This window comes from Sphaeramia orbicularis, chromosome 8 (assembly GCF_902148855.1).
Source record: "Sphaeramia orbicularis chromosome 8, fSphaOr1.1, whole genome shotgun sequence".
NCBI classification, from domain to species: domain Eukaryota; kingdom Metazoa; phylum Chordata; class Actinopteri; order Kurtiformes; family Apogonidae; genus Sphaeramia; species Sphaeramia orbicularis.
The window spans coordinates 25,386,785-25,401,152 of record NC_043964.1 but is presented as its reverse complement, the minus strand read 5'-3'; the positions used below and the strand labels follow the sequence as shown (position 1 = coordinate 25,401,152).

The following is a 14,368-nucleotide window of genomic DNA, read 5'->3' as shown; positions in this document are numbered from 1 at the left end:
TTTCTGCTTGTTTTCTGCATACATGCTTTAAATCTCATCTGCAACATTGATTTGATTCATCAGTAAAACTCATGTAATTTGATAAATGACACTGACTGTAGGTGCTTGTTTTTACATTCAGTTAATGATCTATTTTTTTTTTCTGTTTGATATAATAATCTTTGGAATTACTCTGAAGTTTCAATGACATCCACATGGTCTGTAAATTAAAAAAAAAACAACAAACCAACTAATTGTCGCTTAAATATGCCAAATGCAGAGGATAATTCAACAATAAATGGTGATAATTTGCTTATGGAAGGTTAAAGTTGCCACAAACTTAGTTCTAGGTCTTAAAGGGTTAAAGAAGATTATCCATTAAGAAACAGTAGCTGCTTTGGTCAACTAGAAAAAACTTGAATTCCATAGAGTTAAAGTGGTGGGTGTTATCAAACTCAAAATTTGTTTTTAACAGTTAAATATGTAATAAGAACTGACTAAATGACCGTCAACATTGACCTCAAGTTCAGATTAGTTTCTTCAAAAACAGAAGCATCAGAGCTACACTGATGAAACCCTGTGTTTGACAAGAAAGGTGTATTTGGAGGTGATTAAATATCAGATTAATGCGTTATTGTAATTTTCATTCAGAGATGAAGTAGTTGTTTGTATGTTCTCACGCTAATCCTCCCAGCTGAAGTTTAACTGTGGCAAATTTGTCCTGAATACAACAGGTTTGAAAAAACCTAAACAGCTGCCATCCACCAAAAGCATCTACTGATCTAAAATATTTAATAACTGTTGACCCACTAATCCTATCAATATATGTAAATAATTCAGGTCAAATGCCGTTTCTCTGCTTTTCATCATCATAAGATATGACTCATTTGGACTTTCAGAGGCTCCGTTGTGCACATGAAAACACGTCATCTTCTGCAAAATTAATTCCCCAGTAAATCCCACATAGTTGAAACGTGATGGTGATAGTAGACGCTTGTTTTTACATTCAGTTAATGATACTTTTGATATACCCTTTGAATGTACTCAAAGCTTTCATGAACATCTGTATAATAAGTGAATTAAATATAGGAAAATACCTGATTTTCACCAAAAAAAAAAAAAAAAGATAAAGTAATAAATGCTAATTATTCACTTAGGAAAGGTTAGATATAGAGAAAAATCCATTCAAGTCTTTACGGTCTAATATGTGTAATTGAAAACATACATTAGAAGTGTTCAGTGGCTCAAGTTGCACATACAAGTGTCAGTCAATATTGTGGATTATACAGTAATCATCCACTTGACCATAATTTAAACCTAATTATGAATAATCATTGTTTTCCACTTCTGCTTCTCATTCTCTGACCTCCACAGCCTTCCTGCTAAATCTGCCATGGCACTTCCATTATTAATTTTAGATGTTAAGCAAATATATGAGTACTGAGATCTGTTAGTAGGCTTTTAGAGCTTATTATCTCTATTTGAATGAACTGACCAAACATAATGTAACCATGTAGGGGTCAAGACATATGTTTAATAATGCACTAGGTCAGATGGTTCATTTTACAACATTATTTCTCCCAGAATCTCTTTCACATCCAAACAAAATGACTTTTAACTAAAACTTTTAACTGTCTGGTGGGTCGGACTGTTTTCTTTTCTTTCTTTCTTTCTTTTTTTTCTTTGAGTGTGTGTGTGTGTGTGGTAGACGTGAATAGGCTTGTTTATTTCTACTACTTTTTTTTTTTTTTATTATTATTATTGTTGTTTATACTGTAAATGTACTTCTCCCATCTCTGGTTGGAAAAGGGGATGGGAGTTGCAAACTGGCTATATATGCTCTTTATGCAGAACATCAGAGGCTCTATGTTTCACTGCATTGTCCCTGATAAATAAAAGAATAAATACATATCCCTAAGAAAACTGATCCTGAATTAATTTGAGTTGGAAGTGAATCGGTAAAGGAAATCGGTACTATCTGGTCCTAATATATTCTATTCATAAATCTTGTTTTGAGAATATTTCTGTGTCTAAAACAGAGGCAATACGAGTAAATAAGGCAAGGCAAGTTGATTTGTATAGCACATTTCAGCAACAAGGCAATTCAAGGTGCTTCACACAGGACATTGAAATACGACAGGGAAAAAGAAAAATTATAAAAGAAACATGTAAAAGGTGATTAAAAACAGCAACTAAGAAAACAACAGATAAAATCCAAATAAATAAATAAAATAAAAACACACATATTAAAGTAAGAGTTGCAGTGCAGAGTTTCAAAAGAGAATATAAAATTTAAAAAGTCAAAGGCAGCAGTGAACAGGTGAGTCTTAGTATTAATAAGTTAAAGATGTCAAAATATCAATGAATCGTACTGCTATTATGTGTTTTATGGCATGGTAAAGTTGAACTAAAGTATTTTAACCTCTTATGACAATGTGATTTATTCTTAACAGATAAAGTGGAACTGGGACTCCTGCACCTGGTTAAAGGTGATACTGATGTTTTCGAAATCTGGGAAAAAAACAAACAAAATTATTCCACCTTTATGGTCAGCGGTGTATTTGAGTTTTCCTTGTGTAAACTTTTATATCATTTTCTGATTTCAGCCCAAGCCGCAAGCTGTTTGTCCCCTTTTATCGCTGTCACACCTTTGTATTTTCATGTCTCACACCTCTGTTCCTCCTCTCCTCATCACTTTCTTTCTGCATTTCTGCTGCTTTTCCTTCCCCTGACCACCTCCTGACTAAAACGCTGCATATTGCACATCTCTGCTCTGCACACTTCAGATCCCCTTTACATCTGTTTTCCCTGTCGGATACGTGCATGGAACGTGTCAAAATGACTTTGCACTGTGACATCGCCGCGCAGCTCGTGCGACCACACTTTCCTCTCTTGCTCACTGAGCTTTTTTTTTTTTTTTTTTTTTGGGTTTTCTCCGTCTTATTTTCCTTTTTTTGTTTTCTCCGTTTTATTTCCTTTTTTTTGTTTTCTCCGTCTTATTTCGTTTTTTTGTGGGTTTTTTGTTTTCTCCGTCTTATTTCCTTTTTGTTTTCTCCGTCTTATTTCCTTTTTGTTTTGTTTTGTCCGTCTTATTTCCTTTTTTATTCATTTTTTTTTTTGTTTTCTCCGTCTTATTTCCGTCCTCATCCCTCCCCTCAACCTGCATCTCCCCGGCAGTTACTCCTCCGTCTCCACTTCTGCTTCACTTCCCCTGACATACACCCCCTTCCTTCCCTCCTCTTTCACTGTGCCTCTCCTCCTCTATCTATCTTTCCGACAGTCTCCCGTTTTGCGTCCATCCATCACTCCGTTTGCGGTGACGGCGCGTGCAAATATGAAAGGCTGACAGACGCACGAGCGCGATGTATAGTGGCAGTGTTGGAAGAGGAAACAGATCTAATGAGAGACTTTACTGTAGCGACAAGAGTGTGTGCCGTCTTCCCTCCCCTCTCTGACTCTCTCTCTCTCTCTCTCTCTCTCTGTCTCTCTTTCTGTGTGAGCATGTGTGTTGGTGTGTGCGCGCGCCTCCCGTCTCTCCCGGCTCGGCTGTTGTTCGCCGCCGCCACAGATGAGCTGGGAAGACGAGGGCAAGCGGATGTATGTGTCCAGAGGAAAACGGGAGGAGTTTGGATCGGTGTGCGGGACTAACCAGCGGCTCTGATCATCAACGACTCTCTCTCTTTCTTTCTCTTTCTATGTCTCTCTCTCTTTCTCACACACAAACACACACGTGCGCTCTCAGACTCTGACACTCGCGCCGGCTGGATGTCTTCTCGCTAGGGCTGCACGAGAGAGGTGCATAGGCTTGTCATTAGTTGAGCCTCACGTGCATGAGTGAATGAGTGAGTGTGTGTTGAATGGAGATGAGCCGCTTTAAATGTTCAATACAGAGGCACCTTTGATTGGTTTGTGGCTTAAGTGGGTCTCACCTCGCGCTCCGGGTGTCACGCGGGACTCTCCTCTGGGATTTTTGTCAATGAAATCGAGCCGTCACAGAGGGTGACCGAGGATGTTGTGTGTGTGTGTGTGTGTGTGTGTGTGTGTGTGTGTGTTAGTTTGGGATTTGGTAGAAGTGTGTGTGTGTGCGCGCGCGGTCAGACCGGTAACTCATGAGATTGGAGGTATAGTGGAACATAGGGGTGTCCTGAGGGAGCAGCTCCATCCTCTTCCTGTCTGTCCTAGTTTATTTAGGTGTAGGGATTTTTGCCGTCTCATGTGTCTTCACCTGTTTTGCTTCATATTTTTGTGTTTACTTTGTTTTTCTATCAGTGATTGCTGCTGTTGTATTTAATGCTTGTTTGTCATGTTTGTGCCATTTTGATTAAAAAAAGACAAACCTCAATCCCACAAAGTTTTTATGCTTGCTTGAGGTAGTTTTTGCCTGTTATTGCTAAAAGAGTTAATGTGTTCAGTGTGGGTGTGAAACTTTATTGGTGTAAGTTTTGGTCCAGCTGGTTTTTGCAGCAGGTTAAGACCAACATGTTCCTCAGTTTCATCCATGGCATGGACAAGGATGCTCTCCTCAATTCTCTGCTGTAGTTATGTAACATAGGTTTAAAGCTACCTTCTGGCAAAGTAACACATCGTCATCTTCCTAAAATAATTGCTGAAATGATAATTCCGGAAACAGAAAAAACTTAACCACTTACACATGAGGGATTATTTTAGGAAGATGAAGACATGGTTGGTTATTCAGCTCAAAGTTTATTCACTTTTTAATTTTTCTTATGTTTCAGAAATATTTTTGGCAGTAATATGGAAACAGTCTGTTTACTGACTCAGACTTTTTTGTTTTTGTTCTTTAAAGCTTGTTTATTTCCCCTCTCTTGACTTCATCAATATGGCAGAGGATTATAGGATGTTAAACTAAGCATGGTATTGATGTTTTCTTTCCATGCAGGTGTGAGTGGACTGGGGGCTCCTTGGCTGAGGGACTGCTGGGCTAATGATGGATCTGAAGGAGACCTGTGGCAGTCAGGGGAGTCAAGAGAGCTCCAGCCTGCATCCCACCTCCTGGCAGGCCTTTGCTCACGCCAGCACGCTACACGGCTTGCGTTTTGTCTTCCCGTATGGTCAGCCTACTGTTCGCCGTTTCCTTTGGGCCATGGCTCTGCTGGCCTGCATCGGACTGTTGGCTCTGGAGAGTGCAGAGCGCCTGGCTTATTTCCTCTCTTACCCTCATGTGACCAGTGTGGATGCTGTGGTGTCAAGCAGCCTGGTTTTCCCAGCCGTGACCATTTGTAACCTCAATGCTTATCGCTTCAGCCGCCTCACGCGCAACGATCTGTACCATGCCGGAGAGCTGCTGGCTCTGCTGGATGTGCACCTGGCGATTCCCCAACCACACCTGGCTGAGCCGGACGTCCTCGCTTTCCTGGAGGAAAAAGCCAACTTCACGGCTTACAAGCCCAAAGCGTTCAGCATGAAGGAGTTCATCGAGAGGGTTGGCCATGACCTGAAAGAAATGATGCTCTACTGCCGCTACCAAGGCCAGGAGTGCACCCACAGTGACTTCAAACCCGTGAGTCCTGTTGTGTTTTATCTTAAATGTCAGCTCTGGTCTGGACTCAGCTGGGGTCATTGCCTCACAGCCCAGTGAGGTGTTCAAGCTGTATGTCTTCCAAGTTTCTGGCAATGGGTAGAATTTGCCTTTTTTTCCCCCTGCCTGTAAAATGACTTGATGTATGCTGATAGCTGCTCTTTCCCTCCCACGCTGCTACGCTGGGAGTCTCCTGCTGTTTCTCCTTGGGACTCTTGTATTCACTTGTACAGGTTGGCTCTTAAGCTTTGTACTGCAAATAGATTTCCTGCTTTTTGCCATGTTGCTGTCTTCAGCCTTCACATAGGGACATTGTGTTTGCTGGCACATGGAGAACTGCAACAGGTCTATACAGTGTTTCAGTAAGTGATGCAAAGTAATTATTACATCTCAGGCCATTGTGAGTAGTAAATGCGTTTTTTCTTGTTGAGTCAAACGGATTACTTTCTGTACTGAAAATCTCAACGGTCAAAAGACGCTTGTGTACCTTCCTTAAGTGTATGATCAAGCAGACAAATGGCTGTACTTTTGCTTGGCTGATTGCTGGTGTTACTTTCTGCCTGTGACTGACGTTGTCTTTCAGTGTTGGCATTCTGTTTGTTCTGCAGCACTGTGGTTGTAACATCTAAACTCATAAGCCATTTCTATGTGGCTTTTTACTGTAAAGATGAAATGTGGCATTTATATTGGACTGATGAAAATGCTTATCAGTCAGTGTTCGTCACTGGCTGCAAAAATTCTAGTATTTGGCAGATAAAATGAGCAAGTTCTGGCACAGGTTGATTTTCACTTTAATAGTCAGTATTTGAACGCTTACTTGTGGCATACTTGGACTCCTTTGGGCTGATTGTTCATCAGTGAGTAGGTGAAGAGCATACTGATATGAAAATGATTAAAAAACAGAAATCTGAAGCCATACCAATTTGGTGTTTTTTTTTTTTTTTTTGTTTCTGCTGCCTGTGAGGCTGACCTTGCGAAGAGAATTCATGTCATTTCTTCAATGACAAGCAGGATGTGTATTTAAAAAAATAACAAAAAAAGGCATGGTTGACCTCATAAATCACCACCATTATTATTTTACATTTCTGCCAAGTGTTTTCTATTGGATGCTGTATAATTTTAGACTGAATTTATTTTAAATCCTCTGCTTGCTTTAGTTTTATTTTTCTGAAAACAGTGCATTGCAGTACTATATAGTATAATGTAAATATACACAGATCAGCCATAATACTATGACCACTAACAGACAAAGTGGTATTTATGTTGATTATCCCATTCCAATGGGACCTGTCAGTGGGTGGATATATTTGGCAGCAAGTGAATATGTAGACCTCGAAGTTGATGTGTTAGAAACAGCAAAACATCCAAGAATAGGGATTTATGGAACTTTGACGAGGAAGAATTTGTGATTGTCAGCTCATCTCCAGATCCTGATGTTCATTCCCAGTGTAAAGTGGTTAATACTAACCAAAGGTGGTCTAAAGAATAACAACTGGATCTCAACCAATCCAGCATCTATGGGATCAGAACATTATTACCACTTGTCTAATATGGTGTAAGTTCCCCCTTTTCCACTAAAACAGCTCTGACCTGAGGCCTAGACCCCACCAGACCTCTGAAGGTGTGCAATGGGATCTAGACCAAGACGTTAGCAGCAGATCCCTGAAGTCCTGGAAGTAGAGAGGTAGACCTCCATGGATCAGGTTTATTTGTCCAGCACCCCCCACAGATGACCAATTGTCCTGAGACATTTTCGGTCGGTACTAACCACTGCAGACCAGGAACACCCAACAAGAACTGCAGCTGTGGAGATGTTCTGACCCAGTCATCACTGTTACAATATGGATTTGTCAAAGTTGCTCATTTTGTTGCTTCCAACACATCAGCTTCAAGGACTAAATATTCACTTGCTGCCTAATGTATCCAACCCAGTAAAAGGTACCATTGGAATGAAATAATCAATATTATTAACCCTTCTGTCAGTGGTCACAATGTTATGGCCGGTCAGTGTAGTTACATTTTATGGCCTTCGATCTATTCTCTATCCAGTAAATTCCTTCATTGAATAAAAATGATTCTAAATAATGTATCAGTACAAAGAATTGTGATAAACCTATCTAGGCCTATATGTTCTTAATGTTTGCAGGTATGTAAAAGTCAAATGGTGTCTCTGATCTAGTGTGTAATTATCACATTCTGTCCACTGAAAGGCATGTAATACTATGGTTTCAGAAGCAGGTTAATTATGCCTCAGAAGCAGGAGCTACAGCATGGACATGAGTAGAGCAGCACTCATAAACAGGTGTTGCACCTTCCTTTCCGCATCTGGTTCTTCTTGGGCTATTTGATTCAAAGCTAAAAATATCAATTGAATTCAGACACCTTTAAGTGATGTTATATTGTCTTTTCTTTCATAAATGAAGAGAAAACTCTGTTGATGTTGTAACAAAATCCATTAGGGTTACAGGGGTGCATGCAGATCCACAGAGATTTCTTTTCATGTGGTACAGACGCCGGAGTCCACAAAACATTTGTTACTTAGGTTACTGAATTAATGCCATTTAGCTGCACCAGATGTCCAAGTTTTATTTTTCAACTGGCAAAAACATTATTTGAAGCCAGCTGAAAATGAGAAGCTTGTTGAATAAAAAGAAAAAAGGTTGAATGACTGTCCAGATGACTAACAATTAGTATCCCAAAAATGTTAAAAGGTCAAAATGGCTCTTAGAAAAGTTTGAAGCACTCTGGCCATAAAAACAAAAACCCACATGACTACACAAATGTGTTGTGACTTCCGAGTTCTATGCTCAGACAGCAGGTCTTAATGCAAAATTTGGATTTTTTTTTGCTGAAATCTGATTTTTTTTTTTTTTTTTTTTTTTTAATGTGTGCGCTTGTTCATATTACAAATTAAATGCAACTTCTGTCAGTTTTGAGTATGAACTGAATGTGACCCTGAAGTGACCCACATGCGCCAAAGAGGTCCTGATGTAATACGTGACCACACAGGCATGCACTGTGTTTACAGAAGTAAATATGCTTTCCTGCCGCTCCTCCTCCTGAGATGCAGAATTGTGATGTTTTTCGCATTTCAGTAACGTAAAGGTCAGATAAACATGACTCGGCTGTTCAGACTGAAGCCACATTGCAAAATATCAGATGCATATTTGATTTAGGACCACATATGAAAGTGGCCCGGGTCAATTAAAAAAAAAAAAAAATCAGATTTGTGCTGTTCAAACTGTCTTTAACAGATCAGATAAAAGTCACATGGTCAAAAAAATCGGATTTAGGCCACATTTGCCTGCTGTCTGAAAGTAGCCAAAGAGTCTTCATCAGAGAAATCAGTGTTTTCCTCACTTTTGCCAATAAAGGTGGGGCTGAACAAAAGTTGAAGCTTTTTTCTGTTTATTTTGATCACTGCAAGATCAAGATATAAGAGCTTTTCTCCACTACAGGAAATGCATTTCACATAGGGGAAGCTTGGCTGTATCAGTATCAGAAGCAATTACTGGCTGATATCCAATACTATCTGCAAGTAAGATGTCATTTCACTGATGGCAGCAGCTGATCTTAATCCCTCGTTATTTTTAATGTTTCATATCATGAAAATGCATCTTTATTGTGTTGTAACAAGATGTTCACTTTTATTGTCCCCAGAGGTTAATGATAAACCTCTATATTTAACCCATCAAATCCAGATCTGTGCCAGTGTCTTGGTGAAGGACACTGACAGGAGAATAAACCTTGATGGCAGGGGAAAATTGCATGACATGGGGTGAACATGAAACTCCAAACAGAAAGACCCAGAACAAGCTAAGTAGGAAGTCCTTTAATTGCAATGTAGGCAGGCAGAACCAATCATATTTGAGGTAAATATTCACAGCTCAGCCCGTTTTCAGCAAAAAAAAAACCAAAACAACCGAGCACTGACTGTAAAGTAGGCCTAAAAAGTACTGTAACTTTGCTTCAGTGCCACAAATTTAGTCTCCAGTGCTTCCAGTGGAGAAAAATCTTGCAGACCAGTGGATAGATGTAACTTTTAGAAACTTATTTCAATTTATCACAATAATTTAGTTTTCAGACACATTCCTCTTTTATTCTTATTTATACACATCAGTATTCACCTTTGATCAGCTACAATGATTACACACCGAGTCCCAGTTATTACACTTTATTCATCAAGTATAAATCACGTTGTCATAATCACAGCTTTCTGGGCAACCGTCTACAAATGTCAGGATTTGGGACATTAAAAGGCTGTTTCATGAATATGGGAACATAACTATTGAACTCAACATTGAAGTTAAATTAAAAAATACCTTGATAAATCTGAATTATGAATATCATATATAATATATAAAATCCACCAAAGTTGACCTGAGTATCATTCATTCATTCATTCATAAATAAATAAATAAATAAATAAATAAATAAAAATTAGGATTGGACCACTGTTACCTGAATGTCATTCATAACACAGGGTCCCAATGGAAGTAAAAATATCCAAGAAATAGAAAAGATTTTGTTTCCTTCCTTTTTTACTTTTGAGAGGTTATTTTCCTTTAGTCATTGATGCCACTATCAGCTGCATCTTCTGCCAAAACTGATGGCTTGTAAAATGACCTATCAGTCTTAATTAACCATCCAAATCAGTGTATATCTAGTATCAATATTAGCCTCCAGCCACATTATCATTTCAAGTCTCAGCCAATTTCAGAAACTGTACATTCCTACTTTGATTTTCTACACAGTTGCCTCAGTGTGGAATAATGTATGGGAAAGGCCATGAGGAAAATATTTGTGATCCTTGATGTGTGTGTCTGTATGTATGCACGTACTGTATGTATGTGTGCATGCATATATGTGCTTTGTAGTTGTCCTCCTCCACATCACCGAGGAGAAGTCAAACAAACACTATGTCTGCGGGTCATGTAGTGGGCAGTTATGACTAGCAGCTGGACTTTCTATTTAAAGCTTGAACACAGATTACGCTGATTCAAATCTGTATTAATGAGATGTTTGTTTTTTTTTTTGTTTTTTTTTTTCCTTTTTTGTTATTTGGACAAAAAGTGCCTAGTGATGCATGCACAATGCAAACAGCGCTATGGAGCTGCCTCTGGGACCTTAACTGCCTGATGAGCTGTTCATTTAGGAGACTCTTGTCATTAAAAGGGCATGTTATTATTGCACCTCAGCTGCTCTGCATGGAGGCAATTCTGTTAGATTCAGATCTTGGGGCTCTCGGATATGCAGGACAAAAAAAAAAAACATATTGCAATATAGCACATGATATGTACAATTTGCGATTTTGGTGTGGCTGGTAATTTTTGAATCTTGTTTTGACTGAAAATATATAAAAATTGAGAGTTTTTTTTTTTTTTCTTTTTTTTCTTTTTTTTTGGAAGACCCGTGCTAAACAGATATATTCCCTTATAGACTGTATGTAATTTGTGGCTGCATGAAGGAATGTTGTTTTGAAGGTAGCAATGTTATGGTTTTCTTTGGAACCAGAAGTGACCATATTGGAGGGGGGGAGGGTGGAACTATGGGTGCTCAAGGGGTCAGAGGTCAGCTAATGCTAAGTAGTAGTTTATGGACTTGATTTACTAGGTAAGTTTTTCGAGCGTTGCTTAACAAATTCACTTTCCAGTCATGATAGGGGAGCTTGTTCCCCAACTACACTTGAGATGTCTGACAGGAAAAAAAATTATGTACTCTGAAAGTCTGACATGGCAGGTGAGTGAGCTGTCATACAGACTGCAGTTTTGATCTAATATGTATCAACCTTCATTCTAGAAACTAATGAAAACTAAGAAACTACTTTTGACTGCTAATGTATCTACTGTTGAAGTGCAGTATGAGGTGGGATACCTAAACCTCCCAATAGATTTAAGAAGGTTAACATTTTTCTAACTTTTCTGTAATGGAAAATTCAGGTGTATGTGTGTGTGTATATGATAAAACACTAATTTCAAGTGGAACCACCAGGATGCTCAATCTAATATTGCAGTCACACACTAATCTAAAATTAATGATAAGATCAGATAAGATTTATTGTCATTGCACAATACTTTGTCGTACTTTGGACGATATACAACGGAATTGGAGAACTGTTCCACATTAGTGCAAAAAGATATGTCTAAATTAAAATACGTAGAATCAATATAAATCGTTTCAGTGACTAGAGTAGTTTTTTCTTCAAATGAAACCCACTTCAGTAATTAGAGTAGTTCATATTCCACATCATTGAGGGTGAAGGTAACATTTATCTGTCTGACGCTGTGATGATTGATAGATCCATCCTTTATCTTCTGGTTAACTGGGTCCATGTTGTGGTGTCAGCAGCCTGTGCAATGACTAGGCGTTCAGTTAATCTGTGGATCACTGGTGTCCTGAACTGTCAGTAGAATACATATATTTTCCTCATTTTTGAAGGTCTACACACGACCATGGCGTGAGAATAAAGGCATTTTAATTCTTAAAGAGCATGCCTTGGAGTTTTCTTCCTGTTTGTTATCTACTTTATGAATCTCTTTTCCAAAGAGCACCTCAAACAAAGTCTTTTTTTTTGGGTCCAGGGAGCATTCCTTCCCATGATTTTTTTAAAATATATTTTTCTCTGTTGGACTCACTGGACGTCACTGCTTAAATAAATTATAAATGTGGAAAGTTTGCCATTACATAGAAGATGTTAAAGTCGGATGCTCCATAAAGTGTTCTATCATAACATTATTAACAGAGGATCAGTTAAACCTCAAACATGGAATAGCCGATAGATAGATATGCTTTATTGATCCAAAACTGGGAAATTGTAGTGCAGCAACAGTAGCAGCGTGACAGACAGCAAAAATAGAATATAAGATCAACATAGAATACAAGAGCAAACACACAATACATAATAAATTAGAAGTATAAAAAAAAAACAACCCAGATATATGATGTGGAAATACGAACTGTGACTGGAAAACACTTTGAGTATTGCACAGAATGATTAAAATCAGCCAAAAAATTGCTTTAATTATGTATTTTTCTATGCATACCTTCAGATGGACACTCACCTTGGAGCTCTAACATTAAGCAGAGCTACAAGTGAACCCAGTCCCTTGCTAGTGATAACCAGGAGTGTGTCTGATATTTCATAATTTCATCCTGTTGAATCTCCAGGGAATGTAAAGCTAGTTTCTCTGGCGTCTTCTTGACTCCGCTTAGTAACTGTCTTGCATGTTGTATGACACGCCTTTGACCCCCGAGCCCTGTTGCAAAGATAATCATGTTGACAGAAAGGCTACTAGAAGGCACTGTCATCCTCTTCGCCCTCTGCCTGTTGCTGCTGCTGAGCTCCTCCTCGCTTCTCCTCCCTCTCGACCCGCTCAGTTTCTCCTCTCTCTCAGCTACTGCAGCGACACACCTTCGTATCTCCACTGCTTTCCGCAAAGGGGGTTTAAAAAAAAAAAAAAAGGTGCAAAACCGGGCCCCCAAAAATAGAAAAGCATGTATAGTTGGGAAAACACATAACACAGACACACCAAAAATATATGCATACATGAATGAGTCGTCATGCACACAGAGGGACCACATTACCATGACACTCCAGGGATCCGAGTCAGCGTTTGAGTGACATTGTGATAAATGACCGTGGGGAGGATGGTGGGGACATGGGAGTCAGTGTGATGTGACTGATAGAACTGGAGCAGAGTGCTGCACAAAAGGGAAGCAGCATCAGTTGGCACATTTTCACCTATATATGCGTCTAAAATGTGTCGCCTCACATAGTGTATAGCATTTTTCAAAAGTACAGGCCGCTCTTTTGTTGGTATTTATATTCATATGTGTCTGCGGCATAAGTGACGTGAATCATCCTGAATAAGTACTCGGGTCACACTTGTCTTTTTTTCAAGGGTGTATCTTGAGCCAAATTGACACCTTCCCATTCCAAAGCAGATGTAGTGAAAAGTACAAGCGCTGCTCTCAGTCTTTTTAGAGGATCTTTCTTTTCTTGTCAGATTCTCTGTGAGGATTCTGAGCGGTCAGACCGGGCACAGCTCGGTCCCTGTCAGCTGGGTAGGACTGTGGATGACTGTGAACTTTCCTTCAGGCAGTAATGCTGAAGTGGAAAATCAATTCTTGGGTTTGGTCTTCATCTCTAATACAGTCTAGTCAGAATTGTGGTGGTTTATTTTAAGGACGTGTGGAAGTTGGATGGTAGTGGTGGCGTATAGAATTAATATGCAAATAAATAACATTGGAAGCTGTGCATCAATTTTTGGTTTTCTGAACAATGTATAATAAAATTCCTAAATCAGATCAGTCCTTCTAGAAACTTGCTCAACTAATTCTCAAAATGACACCCGTATGTTTATTATAATATATTCATCTTGAATGTGTCTCCAGTGATGCTTTATTTATTTTTTTCAGTACCTTTGACAGCCCTGCAGGTGCTACCGCTGTTGATATTGGATTTGACTTTTTTTTTTTTTTTTTTAAATATCGTCCATTTTGAAGTTAATGTAAACGGAAACAGATTAAAAACTAAAAGATGTCATTTTCTCTATCCCATTTTTAAATTGCGATGACTACTGTTTACAATGGTGAGCACAGTAACATCCCACCACACACACACACACAGTATCTTTGCTATTATATAGAAATATATATTAAATATTTATAGTTTTATTGCTGCTTTATTTCCCCAGGGATCAAGTTGAGTTGGCTAGAGAGCATAAAAGTGAAACATGGCTTTATTCTACTCACTATAATGGTTTATTTAAGTGCTTTTTTTAATCACACTATTTACCACCCAGTGAACGCATGTTTTAATTTAGATTCAAGTCTAAAAATTATGGTTAA

At 38.8% G+C, this 14,368-nt stretch overlaps 1 protein-coding gene across 1 annotated transcript in view; it reads left to right on the top strand.

The window, feature by feature from the left end:
- Positions 1–3,449: 3,449 nt before the first annotated feature.
- Positions 3,450–14,368, top strand: part of asic2 (acid-sensing (proton-gated) ion channel 2) — an 862,844-nt gene continuing 851,925 nt past the window's right edge. Inside the window, exons 1-2 of the mRNA XM_030141224.1 lie at positions 3,450–3,774; positions 4,880–5,500. Of these exons, the coding sequence (XP_029997084.1) occupies positions 4,925–5,500 (576 nt within the window). The 5' untranslated portion in view covers positions 3,450–3,774; positions 4,880–4,924. The remainder of the gene's footprint in view (positions 3,775–4,879; positions 5,501–14,368) is intronic.